Source organism: Bufo bufo, chromosome 4, assembly GCF_905171765.1.
Source record: "Bufo bufo chromosome 4, aBufBuf1.1, whole genome shotgun sequence".
Classification (NCBI taxonomy): domain Eukaryota; kingdom Metazoa; phylum Chordata; class Amphibia; order Anura; family Bufonidae; genus Bufo; species Bufo bufo.
In genome coordinates this window covers 320,247,622-320,267,269 of record NC_053392.1, presented here as the reverse complement: position 1 = coordinate 320,267,269, position 19,648 = coordinate 320,247,622, and the positions used below count along the sequence as shown (strand labels likewise).

At 43.5% G+C, this 19,648-nt stretch overlaps 1 protein-coding gene across 1 annotated transcript in view; it reads left to right on the top strand.

Annotated features, from left to right (window-relative positions):
• The window catches only part of FAXC (failed axon connections homolog, metaxin like GST domain containing), a 63,801-nt gene that overhangs the window by 24,060 nt on the left and 20,093 nt on the right, over positions 1-19,648 (top strand). The window contains exons 3-4 of the mRNA XM_040426830.1: positions 13,015-13,211; positions 14,297-14,514. Of these exons, the coding sequence (XP_040282764.1) occupies positions 13,015-13,211; positions 14,297-14,514 (415 nt within the window). The remainder of the gene's footprint in view (positions 1-13,014; positions 13,212-14,296; positions 14,515-19,648) is intronic.

Sequence of the window (19,648 nt, the reverse complement as noted above, 5' to 3'; positions counted from 1 at the left end):
CCTAAAATATATATAAAACATACATAAAAATACATATAATATGTAACATGCAGCAGTCCTACACAATGTAATACAGCTGTAGGTGCGATATAGCAGCGCAAAATTTGTGCAAGCAATGTCCCAATCAGACACTTATGATAGTGGTACTATGACCAAATGTCCCGATCAATAGTCTTAATTATACAGTACCAATGTATAGATATGGCACTGCAGCCAATTGTGTTGGGGCAATGATATAGCACTATGGCCAAATCTGATAGAGCAGTAGTAATGGTTGTGTACCAGTGTCCGGTATTATGAATGTACAGAGATGCGTACAGGTTGTGCACGCTGAGACTGGCCTCCGGTTACTTACAGTATCTTGCCGCTTGTGATATCCCGGTCTTCCCCCTCCTTGCTGCCTGACTGCAGCGCTGGCTTCCTAGGTGGCCGTACGCGGCCAAGCGTGGCGTCCCACGTGACCTGGTTGTCTGGGGTTCCAGACGGACGCTTAGGTGACGTCACTGCTGTGCGGCTGTAACTCCGGTTCTAGAGGTAAATCTCATACGCTTGAAACTTCTGGTATCCGGCTTCTTTGTTCTTTTTTCTTTTTTTGTGAATCCACGCTCACTCTGTAATGCCATGACTGCACCCTCATGCTGCAGAAAGCTTGGCATTACAGAGTGAGCACAGCAGTGACGTCACCTAAGCGTCCGTCCGGAACCCCAGACAACCAGGTCACGTGGGACGCCACGCTTGGCCGCGTACGGTCACCTGGGAAGCCAGCGCTGCAGTCAGGCAGCAAGGAGGGGGAAGACCGGGATATCACAAGCGGCAAGATACTGTAAGTAACCGGAGGCCAGTCTCAGCGTGCACAACCTGTACGCATCTCTGAACATTCATAATACCGGACACTGGTACACAACCATTACTACTGCTCTATCGGATTTGGCCATAGTGCTACATCATTGCCCCAGCACAATTGGCTGCAGTGCCATATCTATACATTGGTACTGTATAATTAAGACTATTGATCGGGACATTTGGTCATAGTACCACTATCATAAGAGTCTGATTGGGACATTGCTTGCACGAATTTTGCGCTGCTATCTCGCACCTACAGCTGTATTACATTGTGTAGGACTGCTGCATGTTACATATTATATGTATTTTTATGTATGTTTTATATATATTTTAGGGGTTTGTTTTTAGAGTATTAAAATACTACTTAATCATCCATCTAGTGTTTCCCTTTTGAGTGTGCCCCCTCATTTTTGCATTATTTTTGTTTTAATTATAGCTTTTTATTTCTTAAATATTAAAACTAACACAAAAATGTATTATTGCAATGGGTTCCCTATTTTGTGACGATTGTTTTCATATACAACATGTATAGGTTTTGAGAGAATGGGGCGACTATGGTGACGATTTCTGTTAGCAACTGCATTTAAAAAAAAAAATTATTAGTATTTTTTTTTTTACTTATATTTAAAAAAAAAATTGGTACATAATATGTCCCCCAGGAGGTTATTAAAAGACCTCTGGAGGACACTTTTTTTTAAACTTTTTTTTTCACTGTTTCCACTGTAACTGGGGCATCCACGGGAGCCCCAATTACAGGGGAAAACAGCCCCCTGTGGGGGCATGACACACAGGCAGAACTGATCAGGGTCTCCAGACCAGCCCCTGCTCCAGACACCCCCAGCAGGGTCGTGACCGCCGGGACTAACAGAGGAAGCGGCTCCCTCCACCATACGCTCATTCAGCGCTCTCATGATGGCACAGGAGAAGGCAGCAGCGGTAATAAACCGCTCCTGTCTTCTCCTCACGATCCCTGCTGTGTCTGTCAGCCGGAACCTGACCTGCTCCTGCAAGATAGCAGGAGCAGGGGCTTTAATCCCAGGGCTGATATATATATTTATACTACTGTAATTAAAACCAGAAACGGGTAAATATTTATTTTTATTTTCTGATGGCAGTTTTTTTTATTCTCTTTCCTGAATGTGCTTATGGGGGTACCCTTTTGTCTGAGCTGCTGTTTACCACATTGTAAGATATGGAGATAATTCTGTGACTTTTATGGGAGGGTGTTTTGGGCACACCCTGTAACCTGTGGAGAATTAATTGTGCAGGGAGGGGAAGAGGTGATCTGTAACCAGCTTGTTAGTAGCTGATCCTGTGTTATTTGTATAGGTTTAAACTTCCAATGTAATCTTCACTGTGAAGATGATGAGATGACTGTAGAAAAGGGCTTTGTGACTTTTTTAACTTACAGTATTTATACAAACATTTTAGAACATGTTGCATTTTACACCATTCACTCCAGTTTTGAAAAGTGGGAGTAAAAGTGGGCTTGGTTAGCCTGTTAAACTGAATTAAAGGGGTTGTCCGGTTCCAGAGCTGAACCCGGACACAATCCAATCTGTACTCATTCACCAGCTTTTTACGCTCCAATGCTACCCCTTTCCCTGCGCTGTAAAGGGAATTTTCTTGAGATCTGGTGATGTACGGTCTCTCCATGGGTAAGCTAGGCGGAGGCTTCTTGTTTTTAGAGGCTAGGGCAGCACTAAAGACTGCCCATTAGAGTTGGTGACATCAACGGGAACACTACACGTTGAAATGTCAACAGCCCGTGCCCTGTGCGATTCAGTGCAGGGCAAGGGGCAGCATCAGAGCGTAAAAAGCTCAGATGAGTGCAGATTGGGTTGTGAATGAGTGCAGATTGGGTTGTGTCTGGGTGCAGCTCTGAACCCAGACAACCCCTTTAAGCCATATTTACAGATTGAGCCGACAGAGCAGTTCTCTGACAGATTCAGTGTGAAGGAGAGAGCCTGCTAGTCTGCATATGCACTTCACATGAAAGCAATACCGTTACCAAAAAAATATGGGAAGATCTGCATAGATGTATATAATTCAAAATACAAAATTGACAACCACACACAAAATTGTGAACACACCAAGTGATAAGTACATAGTGCAAGAGGGCCCAAAGACATGCAAAATAGAAGGCATGACTAAAAATCTGAGGCATAGCTAGGGGTTCAACACGTGGCATCTGAGTGGGACCCAACCCAGAGGGCCCCCCAATATGTGTTTACAAATACAGAGGTGCTTCTTTGTTTTCCTGCTAGAGAGAGAGACAGAATGCGGGACAGCAACACAAGCAGGGACCTTGCCAAATTTTCATTCCAACCAACCCCCCAGCACCAAACACATATTTGCATAGGCATTATATTTAGGTCTACAAAACATACAGAAGAATACAGCACCACATACCTCTTACATCCCAGTAATGTCACCACTGATGTAGAAGTCCTCTTTCCTCATCTTCTCTATTTGGACCAGTCCGCCATGATGACATCTCTCAGCCACGTCTTGTCTCTGCAGAGTTTGCCACACCGACCTCTTAGGTTCTTCACCTTTCCATTATTCCCCTATAGTGGCCCAGCACATATAATGCCCACTATAGTGCCCCAGTACTTGCAATGTCCCCAATAGTGGCTCAGTACTTATAATGTCCCCCTATAATGGCCCAATACTTATAATGTCACCTATAGTGACCCAGTACTTATAATGTCCTGTATAGTGACCCAGTACTTATAATGTCAATTTATTATGCCCCGTGTAGTGCCGCCAATGGTTATCATGTATAGTGCTCCACTGTAGTTATAAGGCCCCTATAGTGATCCCAGTATTTATTATGCCCCTATAGTGCCCCCAGTACTTATAATGTCCCCTATAGTGGCCGAGGACCTATGGCACCCCCTATAGTGGCCCAGTACATATTATAGGTGACACATGCAGTGTTCTGTCATTTGTCCTTGGAAGAGACCATTATGACATGCGCAGTGTTCTGACCATTGTCCCTGAAAAATACTGGCCCATTGGGACAGAGCAGTGTTTAATTCATTATCTGTGGATGATGCTGACCCATTGTGACACATGCAGTGTTCTGTCCATTGTCCCTGGAGGATGCTGGCTTATTGTGACATATACAGTGTTCTGTCCATTGTCCCTAGAGGATGCTGGCCCATTGTGACACATGCAGTGTTCTGTCCATTGTCCCTGGAGGATGCTGGCTTATTGTGACATATACAGTGTTCTGTCCATTGTCCCTGGAGGATGCTGGCCCATTGTGACACATGCAGTGTTCCGTCCATTGTTTCTCGAGGATGCTGGCTTATTGTGACATATACAGTGTTCTGTGCATTGTCACAGGAGGATGCTGGCCCATTGTGACACATGCAGTTTTCCGTCCATTGTTTCTCGAGGATGCTGGCTTATTGTGACATATACAGTGTTCTGTGCATTGTCACAGGAGGATGCTTGTCCATTGTGACACAGGCAGTGTTCTATCAGTTGTCCTTGGAAAATGCTGGACCATTGTGACACAGGCAATGTTCCGTCCATTGTCCCTAGAGGATACTGGCCCATTGTGACATATACAGTGTTCGGTTCATTGTCACAGGAGGATGCTGGCCCATTGTGACACACACAGTGTTCTCCCTGAAGAATGCTGACTCATTGTGACATGTGCAGTGTTCCCTCCATTATCCTTGGAGAATGCCGGCCCATTGTGACACGCATAGTGTTTCATTCATTGTTCCTAGAGGTTGTTGACCCATTGTGTCACACGCAAAAAACTTCTTAAATAACTTTACAAAAATATAGACAAAAAAAGACTTAGTCCATATGGTTTACAGAACGTCTGTAATTCTTGCAATGATGAGCCAACATTTCCATGCATACTCCATGCACTCCGCTCGGCATTCTCTTCTCAGGGCATATTCTCACTAGTGACAGTTGTCCCTGGAGGATCCGGGTTCATTGTGACATATACAGAGTTCCATCCATTGTCCCTGGATAATGCTGGCTTATTGTGATATGCACAGTGTTCCGAACATTGGTCCTGGAGAATGCTGGTTCATTATGATGCTGGTAGTATTCCATCCATTATCCTTGGATGATGCTGGTCCACTGTGACAAACACAGTTTTCCATCCATTGTCCATGGAGTATGCTGGCCCATTGTGACATATTCGGTGTTCCGAAAATGATTCTTGGAAGATGCTGGACCATTGTGGCATGCGCAGTGTTCCGTCCATTGTTTCTGGAGGATGCTCACCCATTGTGATGTAAACAGTGTCCCATCCAGTGTCAAAAGAGGATGCTGGACTGTTGTGACATGTGCAGTGTTCCTTCCACCCATTATCTCTGGCCCATTTGTGGCGTGCATAGTATTCCATCCATTATCCCTGGAGGATGCTGGCCCATTGTGACATGTGCAGTATTCCATCCATTATCCCTGGAGGATGCTGGCCCATTGTGGCATGCACAGTGTTCCATCCATTAACCCTGGAGGATGCTGGCCCATTGTGACATGCATAGTATTACATCCATTATCCCTGGAGGATGCTGGCCCATTGTGGCATGCACAGTGTTCCATCCATTATCCCTGGAGGATGCTGGCCCATTGTGACATGTGCAGTGTTCCATCTGTTGTCCTTTGAAGCGGCTGGCCCATTGTGACATGCACAGTGTTCTGAAAATTGACCCTGGAGGGTGCTGGCCCATTGTGACACATGCAGTGTTCCGAACATTGCTCCTAGGAAATGCTGGTTCATTTTTACACGGAAAGTGTTGCACCCATTTCCGTGGATGATACTGGCCCATTGTGGCATGCACAGTGTTCCATCCATTATCCCTGGAGGATGCTGGCCCATTGTGGCATGCACAGTGTTCCATCCATTATCCCTGGAGGATGCTGGCCCATTGTGGCATGCACAGTGTTCCATCCATTATCCCTGGAGGATGCTAGCCCTTTGTGGCGTGCATAGTATTCCATCCATTATCCCTGGAGGATGCTGGCCCATTGTGACATGTGCAGTGTTCCATCTGTTGTCCTTTGAAGCGGCTGGCCCATTGTGACACGCACAGTGTTCTGAAAATTGACCCTGGAGGGTGCTGGCCCATTGTGACACATGCAGTGTTCCAAACATTGCTCCTAGGAAATGCTGGTTCATTTTTACACGGAAAGTGTTGCACCCATTTCCCTGGATGATACTGGCCCATTGTGACACGCACATGTTCCATCCATTGTCCGTGGAGTATGCTGGCCATTGTGACATTAACAGTGTTCCGTCCATTGTCACAGGAGGATGCTTGCCCATTGTGACATTAACAGTGTTCCGTCCATTGTCACAGGAGGATGCTGGCCCTTTGTGACAAGTGCAGTATTATGTCCGTTGTCCTTGGAAGATGCTAGCCCATTGTGACACATGCAGTTTTCTGACCATAGTCCCTGAAGAATGCTGGCCCATTATAAAAAGCACAGTGTTTTATTTATTTAAACCTGGAGAATGCTGGCCCATTGTGACACATGCAGTTTTCTGACCATTGTCCCTGAAGAATGCTGGCCCATTGTGACTCGCACAGTGTTGCATCTATTGTCCCTAGAGGATGCTGGCCAATTGTGACATGAGCAGGCTCTCGAACATTGTCCCTGGAGTATTCTGGTGTGACACGGACAGTGTTCCATCCATTAGCCCTGGATGATGCTGGTTCACTGTGACACACACATGTTCCATCTTTTGTTTGTGGAGTATGCTGGCCCATTGTGACACTTGCAATGTTCCGAAAATGTCCTTGGAAGATGCCAGACCATTGTGACACGCACAATGTTCCATCCATTGTTTCTGGAGGATGCTGACCCATTACGACAAAGGCTTTGTTCTGTCAGTTGTCCTTTGAAGATGTTGGACCATTGTGACATACAGTGTTCGGTCCATTATCCTTGGAGGATGCTGGCCTATTGTGAGATGCACACTGTTCCATTCATTTTCCCCTGAGGATGCTGGCTCATTGTGAGACGCACAATGTTCAGTCAGTTGTCTTTGGAAGATGCTGGATCATTGTCCTTCTAGAAGGCTGGCCCATTGTGACACGTGCAGCGTTCCATCCATTATCCCTGGAGAAGATGCTGGCATTGTGACATATACAATGTTTCGTCCATTGTCACAGGAGCATCCTGGCCCATTGTGACACAGGCTGTGTTCTGTCGGTTGTCCTTTGAAGATGTTGGCCCATTGTAACATGCACATTGTTCAGTCCATTGTCCTTGGAAGATGCTGTACCATTGTGACATGTGCAGTGTTCTGACCATAGTCCCTACAGGATGCTGGCCCATTGTGACGTATACAGTTTTCCATCCATTGTCACAGAGGATACTGACCCATTGTGACATGCGCAGTGTTCTGTTAGTTTTCCTTAGAAGATTCTGGACCATTGTGACATGCTCAATATTCCGACCATTGTCCCTGGAGAATACTGGCCCATCCATTCACAAATGGTTCATTTCAATGGCTTGTCTAACTCCCAATATCCTCGGAGAGCTACAGTCCGTATCACAGATCAATTTTTAGCATATAATTGGGATATCACTTTTCATTTCTTATTTCTCTATTTACGTTATATAAAAAAACTTCTTAAATAACTTTACAAAAATATAGTCATAAAAAAGTTATGGGGTCATTTATTAAGACCGCCGGTCTTAATACCCCTTGCGCTGGTGCATGATACGCCTAAGTTATGTAGAGGCGCCGGCCTCTTAGGCACATTCACCTCCAGCCTAGATCTAGGCCAGCTCCTTTCCTGGCATAGATTTAGATCAGTTCCAACTATTGTTCCTAAAAAGTGCTGGCCCACTGTGACATATAAAGTGTCCTGTCCATTGTCACAGGAGGATGCTAGCCCATTGTGACATGCACAGTATTCCACCCATTATCCCTGAAGAATGCCGGCCCACTGTGACACGTACATTGTTCCATCCATTATCTCTGGAGGATGCTGACCTATTGTGACATTTTCAGTGTTCCGAACACTGCCCCTGGAGAACGTTGGCCCATTGTGACACACACAGCCTGTATACTTGGCCTGAAGTGTATGAGGGTGAACGGCGGGGGCGAGAGCCATTGGCTCTGGTACCTGCCAAAGTCTTTATCTGTATCGCTGACCTGTGGACTATGACTGTGTCTGTCAGCATCTGTGTCCATTTATAGAGCGTCACTACTTACATTTCTTAGTAATGTGTGTCACTTTTCATGTGGCTGAGGATCTTTGGACTGTGCACCTACTGTACCTTTGGTATGTTCACATTGGATTAATTTTGACATTGCATGATTACTGTATTTTTTGGCCTTTAAGACATGGCAGTGCGTCCTATAGGACACATACTAATGAGCGCCTTCATTATGGAAGCGCTCATTAGTACAGTAGAACGCGGTCTTCTCCTTGGTCTTCTTCTGCTGACCCCGCACACTGTGCTGTGACCTGAGAACGTTGGTGCTCTCTGTACCTCACACTGTGCAACTTTGAGTCTCAGCACAGCGCAGCAGGAAGAGTGCTGGAACTCAGGAATGGCGGTGTCCGGAACAGGAAAGGTGAGTTAATTTTGTTTTTTCTTTTTGCCTGATCTGAGGTCTGATTAACATTGGGGGTCTGATCTGTGGTCTTATTGGGGGTCTGAGCTGGGGTCTAATTGACATTTGACGTCTGATCTGAAGTCTTATTGGGGGATGCATTAACATTAGGAGTCTGAGCTGGGGCATAATTAACACTAGATGTCTGATATGAGATTTGAATGGAGGTCTGGGCTGGGATCTGATTAACATTGGGGGTCTGATCTGAGGTCTAATTGGGGGTCTGAGCTGAAGTCTAAATAACATTGGGGGTCTGATCTGAGGTCTGATTAACATTGAGGGTCTGAGCTGAGGCCTGATTAACATTGGAGTCTGAGCTGAGGGTCTGAGCTGAGGCCTGATTAACATTGGAGTCTGAGCTGAGGTCTGATTGGGGGTCTGATTAATATTGGGGATCTGAGCTGAGGTCTGATTAATATTGGAGGGTCTAAGATGAGTATTGATTAACATTGGGGGTCTAATTGGGGCTCTGAACTGAGGTCTGATTAATATTGGGGGTCTGATTGGGAGTCTGATCTGATATTATTTTCCTATTTTCTTCCTCTAAAACTCTTATATGGTAAAAATACGGTATATATTTTTTATCTTTGATCTGTGGTACTTACTATTTACTAGTAGATAGCGCTGCAGTAGTGAGTGATATTAGTATTCTAGTTAGCAGGTTTTTGGAGGTATTCATCATGTGGACTGGGCAGAGGTTCTGCTCTGTGGGACTCTTCAGATGTGTTTCTGCCTAGCAGGAAGAGGGATGAAAAAGCATGGCTCTGGGGGCCGCATGCGGACCGTGGGTTATGCACCCCTGCCCTAGGGGACTTGAACATGCAATCTTCTGATCACTTGTCCCATAGACAGCAATAGAATACTACTGCAGTCTATGGGATTCTGAGAGGCTGCCTGAGAAGGGAACACTCTTGAACACTCACTAGCCATATTGTGGTTAGTTAGTTGGCCAGCCTTTGGCATTCAATAACAGAATTGTCACGTCCTTGGTACTTGTCCATTAGTGCTATGTTAAGTATTTGATAACACACAGATATCATGGAACAATTCAAAAATTATGAGCGTAAGTGAGAAGATAGATCTAAAACAGGATTATTTCCCCAAACTGTACTTATTACAATCCTATAGCGAACCAGGAAGACACTTAAAATAGCAGGGAGACACAAACATGTCTAAAATAATACTGGCATCCTGACTGCATTATGTCCTCAGATCAGAGAAATCTATGAACACAGTACAAAGCAGCAGCTAATGGACTTTCCAAATTATCTGTGGTCATGAATAAAAGATGAAGTAGTGTCATAGAGCAGGAGATTACGCTGGTTATGAAAATAAATTCCAGGGAAATCTATGAAAAGCCTTATATCAACATTACTGAAAGCGAAACTTTTCTTTTACAGCATGATTTTGGTATTATATGTCATGTCTTGTGTCATCGTATAGCATGCGTACAATCTCCTCAGTTATGGTTTTTATGAGTATAAATATTTCTCAGCTTTAAAGGGTTGTTCACTTTGAACAGATTTCTGTATAGTGTAATTGATAATATTCCGTTACTCTATACACATTGCAATCAAATGATTGCATGTTGGGGTCCACTTGGGGACCTAAAAAAAAGTTTAAGAAAAAAATATAAACATTCAAATCACCCCTTTCCTCCAAAATGAAAAGAAACAATAAAAAATAAATATCATTGCCATATGTGAAAACGCCCATACTATTAAAATATGAAAAAAAAACATCCCATACGGTTAACGGCATAATGGAAAAATAAAAAAATATGGCCAATTCGCAGATTTTTCACCACTTCACTACATAAAAAAATTGCATGAAAAGGGATCAAAAGGTCATACACACTCCAGAATGGTATCAATAAAAACTACAGATCGCCCACAAAGAAAGAGCTCTCACACAGCTCTGTAGATGTAACTATAAAAAGTTATGGAGGTCAGAATATGGCAATTAAAAGAAAAAATTTATTTTTTAGAAAGTTTTTATTTTTTTCAGTATTAAAACACATTATGGTGTCGCCGTAATCGTACTGACCTGGAGAATGAAGAGCACAAGTCCATGCATAATGAATGCCGTAAAAACAATGCCCATAAAACTGTGGCAGAATTGCATTTTTTTTTCCAATTCCAACCAATTTGGAATTTTTTTCCATCTTCCCATTACATCCTATGCAACATTAAATGGTGCTATTAAAAAGTATAACTTGTTCCGCAAAAAACAAGTCCTCATGCGGCTATGTCAATGGAAAAATAAAAACGCTATGGCTCTGTGAAGGCAGGGAGTTAAAAATAAAAATGGAAAAGGGGTTAAAATAATATTTGATGGTGGCATGACCCCTTCAACTCAGAATTTCCTTCAAATGGATATCAAAATTGATTTTTTTATACAAAAAAAAATCCCTTTAAGGCATGTGATATGAATTGTAAGTTGAAACTGGAGCATCTTGTTGTTAGTCCTTTGTTTAAAGAACATCTGTTACCAAAATGCAGTTGTTAGAATCATAGGTGACATTAGGTGACAGTGATTTTCTTTAACACCACAGCTATCTTAACCCTGACTGACTGCATGTGGGTGAAAAGTGGGATAGTGTTTTATTTTTTTCCCTTTCCTGCTATATTACACTAAATGGGTTGCACTAGAAATATCCTCTGGGAACCCCACCAATCACAATTGGCCTATTTCCCCCTTTGAATGGAGCGGCTGTTGACCATACAATAATTCAGAGTCTGGAACTGATGGAGATAACCAAGCATTGTACTGAGCTATCTTCCATCAGCTCAAAGACTTTTAATGTAGGGCCAATGCCAATTGCCGATTAGAAAATGGCATTTTGGCAGCCAAGGCTCCTGGGGGCCCTTGGCAGCCCAAAACGCCCATCAATATTCCTGTGCTTCTCTAGGGCTTGGGCCCAGATGTTTGACAGTGCCCCATATTTGAATACTGCAATGGGGGTATGGCAGCCATTGGCTTCTGAACCCACCATTTGCTTTCATAGGCCACAGGCCAGTAGACCTGAAGCGTATGAGGCTGTAGAGTGCAAACAGAGGTGATGGCATCATCGCGACTGCCTGCACCAGGTCTCAGGCAGCATAATGATGTAATTGTGACTGCCTGGGTCAGGACACAGGCGGCACAACAATGTCATTGTAGCTGCCTGTGCCAGGAGGCAGGCAACTCAAGCCGCAGAGCGGAAGGGGCATCGTTGACGGCAAAAGTGAGGATTCTTTTATTTTATTTTTTTAATTTTATTTTTGTCACTGTGGGCACTATAACTGCTAGGACACTTCAAGGGGGGCATTTCAAATACTGAGGGCTTTAAAAGGGGGCAATATAGCTACTGAGATCACTGCATGGCAGGCATTATTAATACCAGGGGCATTACTGGAAGGGAATATACAGAGAACATATTATAACTGATGGTGCGTATTATAGCTTTTAGGGGGCACATAACTACTGTAGGCACTACAGAGAGCATTATAACTATTTGAAGCACTACAAGGGGGCTTTATAAGTCCAGGGGGCACTATAGGGGCACTGTAACCTCTGTAGTGCTATAGAAGGCATTATAACTGCTGGGGGCACTATAGGGGGCATTATTACTACTGTGGCCATTATAAAAGGGCCTTATAACCACTGAGGGCTTTATAGCAATGCCTTATAGGGGAGCTTTATTACTACTGTGAGCATTGTAAAAGGGCTTTATGCACTATGGGTGCATTATTACTACATGGGTTATTGTGGGGGGTATTATTATTAGTGGGCACAATATGGAGGGCATTCTCCTGGAGCATTATCACTATTTGGGGCAATATAGGGGCACTATTACTAATGAAGGCACTCTGGGAGAGAATTACTATTGGTGGGACTTTTTGGGGCACCATTACTATTGGAGGACTATCTGTATGGCACTATCATTTTTGCAGTATTGTATTTGGTAGTATTATGGAACACAGCGGGCACAATATTGGAGGTGGCTGCAAGATAGCACTGTGTTGAGGCAACAGGAGGGGGAGGATGGTGGAAAAGTGAGAAATCTAAGATGTCTGTTTTGAAAACTCCGCAGAGACGAAACATGGCTCAAAGAAGTCATCATAGCGGTCTGCTTCCAGTGGAGAAGATGAGGAAAGATAGCATCTACAGGGTATTTTACTGGATAGGATAGATATGTATTGCTGTATTCCCCTGTATGTTTGATAGCTCTTAATGTATTGTCCATCTACATATGTCTTTAGCACTACTATTGGGAAGTATACTGTGCAGTATACATTTTTTTTTTACTTGTGGGACCCAAGCTTGAGGAATGGCCCAGGGCTTTTGGGCCACTTAGTCATCCACTAGCCAGTATGCACTGCCACCACTACATTCAATCTGGGGACACGCAATGCCTGTTCTCCCAGCTGTGGCCCGCTAGTGGGCTGGCGCTTATCAACTATCCTGTGGATGAAAGATAAGTGTCGATTCTGGGATGACCCCTTTACTAGATATGTGTATTTCTTTTTTGTACGTTCATATTAAAGAATATAATACTATTTGTTTTACTATTATAGAATTACTTTGATGGGAAGCTGTCACCTCAGGGGAAAATGCCTTGGATAGAATACAACCATACAAGAGTTTCTGGCACTGAGTTTATTATTGACTTTTTAGAGGAAAAACTTGGAATCAACTTGAACAAAAACCTCAATCCACATGAAAGGGCTGTTTCCAGAGCAGTCACTAAAATGGTTGAGGAGCATTTCTACTGGTAAGTTGTTGAGACACATCCTCGCATGGGTGTAGCTATAAGGGGGGTGTATATCAAGAAGGTCTGCTATTCCCTCACAGGTGGTTATTATAAAACATAACTTTTATTAGCTTTGATTAAAATAATTATCCAGGACATTACATACAGTAGAGTGATTATTCTTCTCATATGTGCTCAGATTAAAAATAGAACGGTCTTACCACTTCTAGTTGATGCACACTGGTAATGAACTGGTACTGCTGGGGTCCATATGGTTGAGGGGTCACAATGCAGCTCTCCTTTCTGGATGACAGCAGGGCCAGGTGTCTGTCCTTCCACTTGCCCTACTTGGCCTGGCCTAAACTCTCCATCCAGCCAGTTGAAAGGGGCGACCCTCTGGACAATCCCTCGCTGGTCTAGTGACCCTAATCTGTACCTTGACCCAGGTGGTACCCATCATGTCGTCTAAGGAGTAGTTGTTAGGGTCTCAGCATGTAGAATAAAAAGAATAAAATTAAAATGTTTCTACGCATTTCAAAAGGGCTATAGCGTCCAGTTTAATGAGGGGACTCTTCTTAGATGTGTGCCTAGATGCTGTGTATGGCAGTAATGGCACTCACAGCTACATGACATGTTGTAGTTTTATTCCGGCCTCCTCTCGGCATGGTCGCCGTGCTGTGGCCGGACATCCGGCCTCCCCCATTATAGTGAATGGGGCCGGAGCTGACTTCCCGCGGCTTGCGTGCACTAGCGGCAGCACGGATCCGGCAGGCTGTTCACCCGCCGGAACAGCCTGCCGGAGAAGGCTGCCGCTAATGTGAAAGTAGCCTTACTGTTCCATGCTGCATGGTTTAAATAGCCTGGTGTGGAGTAATTGCCCCTCCTCTTATGGGTGACGTTTATCCAAATTACAGTACTTTCTTCTCCCTATAATGAGAATCGATCAGTCCACCTCTTATAAATAAAGGGGGCGCAAGCAACTGTAGTACCCATGAGTAGCAAGGAGCCCAGATACCCCTCAGCCACTTAAGAAGATAGCAATATTATGCTTTGTAGATGGTGGGCTGTTAAAAATTTTGTATTGTATTCTTTGGTTTTCATTGCAGGACCTTAGCCTATTGCCAATGGGTGGACAATCTACATGAGACTCAGAAAATGATCTCCATTCCTGGACCACTTAGTGACTTGTTGAAGTGGATTTTGTGCCATCTGACAAAGGGCATTGTAAAACGTGAAATGTATGGACAGGGTATTGGACGCTTCTCAGAAGAAGAGATTTATAGGTTAATGGAGAAAGACATGAGATCGCTAGCTGGACTTTTAGGTAATATTCTCATAAAGTTACATTTATTTATTTTATATTCCCTTTTTTGGATATTGTGATTGTCTAAAGTCATTATTAAAAATGTATAAAAAGGTGTCAATTTATTCTCAGGAACAGAAGAGTCTACTAAAACCCATTGTTTATACGTAACCATTCATTTTTGTTTCTCTTCTCTCCTTACTGTTTGGGAATGGATGTGATCTATCTGGAGTGATTTGTACTTAATTTTTAGTTAAAACCCACAAAAATAGTTCATGCATAAATGGTATTTACAGCACTGCTCCAGCACTGTTATTAGTATTACACAGTTTATCAAAGCCCCTGAATAAGGTCAAATATAAGACACATGATAAGAAAATGTTGATACCAATGTTATTAATGATGTAGTCATCCATTCCAACTAATGGATCCATGTTGGCGGGAAGAAGGTCTAGGAGCGCAGGTCATGATTTTGTCATGATTTTCTGTGTTGAATTTCAGCATGTGTGAGTTGCTGACTAGCTGGTGATCAGTACAGAATTTTGGTTATGCCAAATAGATCTGCTTCTTTCCCCATAGGTGGCAACATATTACTATTTTATATGAAGAGCGAGGTATAACCTATTAGTAAAGATCAAGTCTGTTTATTACTTAGTGCTTCCTCTCTTTATCACAAACCTCTGCAAATAAGGAAGAGGTGGGCTACAACAGGGCTGAATTAGGGAGAACAACAAGGGAAACTACCCAAGAGTCTCCACTACCTTGCAGTTTAAGTAAATGGGTTTTCCAAGTTCCGAATACTGGTGGCAAGTCCTTAGGCTACGCCTTCAGTATCAGATCACTAGGACTCTGACTCTGATTGTTTAAGTTGGTTCATTTACTTGCTTGTCATCTACTTAGTAGCAGCAATGGACTGTATTACAGCTTTTTCCCTTGAAAGTGATGATAATATGACACTGCTACTATTTTTTATTTTTTTTGCTTAGGGGCCTCCACCAACCTTGATTAGACCCAGGACAAAAGTGCCCCTCCTAAAAGGGATAGGCAGGAGGGTAAACTGGCAACAAACTCTCCTGATATCATGACGTGGTGAAATGGACCATCACAAGGAGGGGCTCCAGTTTCCTTTTGTTATTATAGAATTATTTGATAGCCTTATCTAGTGCTGTCAGATTTTTCAGATTTTTTTTTGCCGATATCAAATGTGGAGCAAGCTGTTTTCTTTGGGATCCTGTACAAATTTGGATACTAACAGAACTGATACATGTATTTTGGTATGAATGAGATACATGGGGTTCTTGTAGCTGCTGTGAACCTAGCCTAATTACATATGCAGCATAAGACACAGAAGTATACTGTAGAAAACACTTGAATAGCTCAATTAACTGCTCTCTATGTTGTATTGAACCTGGCCCTTCATTAAAATGCTTCTTAATGGCTGCCTGTCATCTGTCCTATGTCCAATGCATACAATGGAGAATGCCTGCAACGGACCACATGTACCACAAGAACATACTACACAGGATAGCTAAATGTGTGGATGTGATTGATTATGTAAAACAAAACACAGCAGAAACTTGGTGCACTACAATGGTAAATGCAATTGACAATATATGGCTAAACCCTCACTCTGATGAGACTTTCGCCAATATATTCTTATATCAAGAACATACCGGAGCCCGCGCACATTGTCAAGGTCTCTCATAGTGGCACGAGACCTAACGATAACCTACCTGCGCCGTATTGGCAATTACAGGGGCCTTATGGGCTATTACAGGAGCATAAGGTCCGACACACAGCGAACAACTCCGTTACCTCCAGCGTGAAATCACACATACAATGGGAGGAGGGAAGCAGATATAGGTCCCAGGTTACCTCCAGCGTGAAGTCACACATATAATGGGAGGAGGCTGTGAGTCCCACCTATCACTGAGTCATGTGACGCAGGCTACACAGGTGCACCTAAATAATACTCAATCTGGAGTTTCCACACCTCCAGGTACACATATACAAACAAACTGGCAAAGCAAAGTGGTCTCAAGAGGCAGAGAAATGCTCGAAACCCATATACTGTTGCGCATTTATAACTGGGGGAGCAAATCCTGCCCATGTGATCAGTTGCTAACAGCAATCCCCAGCAAAAATGCATACAATGGAGGATGCCGGCAGAAGACCACATGTACCACAAAAACATCCTACACAGGATAGCAAATGTGTGGATGTAATTGAATATGTAAAACAAAACACTGTATATCACTGAATAATTATCCTACTAAAACTTAACTTTTATATCAATAACAATTAAAATAGGTCCCACAATAAAGTGTTAGATGACTGCATATATAAGATAGGCTTATGTGCAAAATCGGCACTGGGTACACAAACATAAGGAGTACAATTTTGGACTGGATAGTCACCACTCACGGTTTGATGGATTTCTTGTGGAGATGTATCGTGCCACACCAGAATAAACGTGTTTGTGGTTGAAGAGTCCACAGGAACAGAGTGGTAGATCTTCACTGCAGGTATACTGAAAAAGTAATGCAATCACTGACTCTCCTTATGCAGGGAGGGTAGGTAACTGGGAGAATTAATATCCCTAGCCAACTAGTGAGGCCCTGCCTAAAAGCGGAGAGGTCTCCCGCCTATATGCGGGAGAATCACCCCCAAGGGAGCAGTGTTCCCTCTAAGCCTTCGCAGCTGCTGAGCGGGATCGGCTCAGAGCTGGGCACAGCGCCATCAAATGTGGGCGATATGAAAACCTAAGATAATTGTCACTTCAAAGAGCATACAAACCCCTGCACCATCCGGTACAATATACAGTATAGTCCTCTGTGTTATCACTGGACATTGCTCTCCATATATAAACCATACAGGGAAAAAAAATCTTTGATCCAGAGAACTTACATAGAAAAACTAATAACCAAGAGGCTAAACAAAACCCAGTTTCTGACCCTTATGTTAAAACATAACTTTCATTTGATTGCTTTAATAAGGAAAAAAATAATTTAAAAAAGCTGCTGTTTCTCTAGATGACATTATGTTGATAGTAGTGGTAATAGTCTCAAGGGTCTATAAAAGCAACTATTTTTACAAACCATTGAAACTCTATTAACACTACTATCAACATAAGGTCATCTAGAGAAACCGTAGGTTTTTATTTATTTTTTCATCTCTTTAGGTGTTAAAACATAACTTTCATTAGATTGCTCTAACACCTAAAGGGGGAAAAAAAAAGAATTTTAAAAACCTGCTTTTCCTCTAGATGACCTTATGTTAATAGTAGTGTTAATAGAGTCTCAAAGGTCTGTAAAAATAGTGTAGCTGCTTTTATAGACCCTTGAGACTCTATTACCACTACCATAAACATAAGGCCATCTAGAGAAACAGCAGGTTTTTAAAATAGTTTTTTTCCTTTGGGTATTGTTATGGGGGACCTGTGGAGGACACACTGTTATGGGGGACCTGTGGAGGACACACTGTTATGGGGGACCTGTGGAGGACACACTGTTATGGGGGACCTGTGGAGGACACACTGTTATGGGGGACCTGTGGAGGACACACTGTTATGGGGGACCTGTGGAGGACACACTGTTATGGGGGACCTGTGGAGGACACACTGTTATGGGGGACCTGTGGAGGACACACTGTTATGGGGGACCTGTGGAGGACACACTGTTATGGGGGACCTGTGGAGGACACACTGTTATGGGGGACATTATACAGGGGTAATATAACTGAGGGGTATCAGGTAAATTATACAGGGGGTAATATAACTAAGGGGTATCAGGGTACATTATACAGGGGTAATATAAGTTATATTACCTCTGTATAATGTCCCCTGATAGCCCTCCTAAGTTATATTACCCCTGTATAATAATGTCCCCTGATACCCCTTAGTTATATTACCCCTGTATAATAATGTACACTGATACCCCTTAGTTATATTACCCCTGTATAATAATGTACACTGATACCCCTTAGTTATATTACCCCGCCCTGTATAATTTAACCTGATACCCCTCAGTTAGATTATATAACTGAGGGGTATCAGGGTACATTATACAGGGGTAATATAACTAAGGGGTATCTATCAGGGTACATTATACAGGGGTAATATAACTAAGGGGTATCTATCAGGGTACATTATACAGGGGTAATATAACTAAGGGGTATCTATCAGGGTACATTATACAGGGGTAATATAACTAAGGGGTATCTATCAGGGTACATTATACAGGGGTAATATAACTAAGGGGTATCTATCAGGGTACATTATACAGGGGTAATATAAGTGAGGAGGGCTATCAGGGACATAATACAGGGGTGAGGGGTAAGATAAGTTATATTACCCCTGTATAATGTCTGATAGTAGTCTAGCCCTCCTCAGTTATATTACCCCTCATGTACCCTGATACCCCTAGTTATATTACCCCCTGTATAATTTACCCTGATACCCCTCAGATATATTATATAACTGAGGGGTATCAGGGTAATACAGGGGACAACAGAGGATTCGTAGCACTGTGGGACAGGGGGGGTACATACTTCTTTTTTTATATGCCCTCACCTCACCAGCTAGCAGACGGCCAGGCGCGCAGGGTACTCAGATCAGATGCGACGTGACGTGACGTCAACATAGCCTGCGCCGCACAGCACGCACTCCCTCTCTGCCTCCACCGGGTCCGGGACTCCGCCCCCCTATTTGAATACTAGCCACCGCCCACCGGCAGCCCACAGTCAGGTATTGTAAATGAACTGACCGTGCGGCGGGCGGTGTCAGCCTGCAAAACAGACAGGGGAATCAGCTGGGGGCCGGCACAGCTGAGTGAGCAGGCGTTATAAAATTGTGAGCGGGGCCACAATAATTGCTGCGCGGCCGCCCACCCGCGCAGCTTAGAGGGAACACTGCAAGGGAGCGACCCCACTTATCGGTGGCTATCCCTGTTATACTAGCCCTGAAAACAATCTCCCAGTGTCAGCACAGCCAAAAGAAAATAAATTGTTATCCCGACGCGTTTCCTCCGATAAGAGGTATCACTGGATTCATCAGGGGATGTCAAAAAGAGAAAGATACAAAAATAGGTCAGTGGCACAATCGCCGTTAGCGCAATCGCTCTCTTTAGATGGTGTCCAACTGAATAATGCAGTCCAG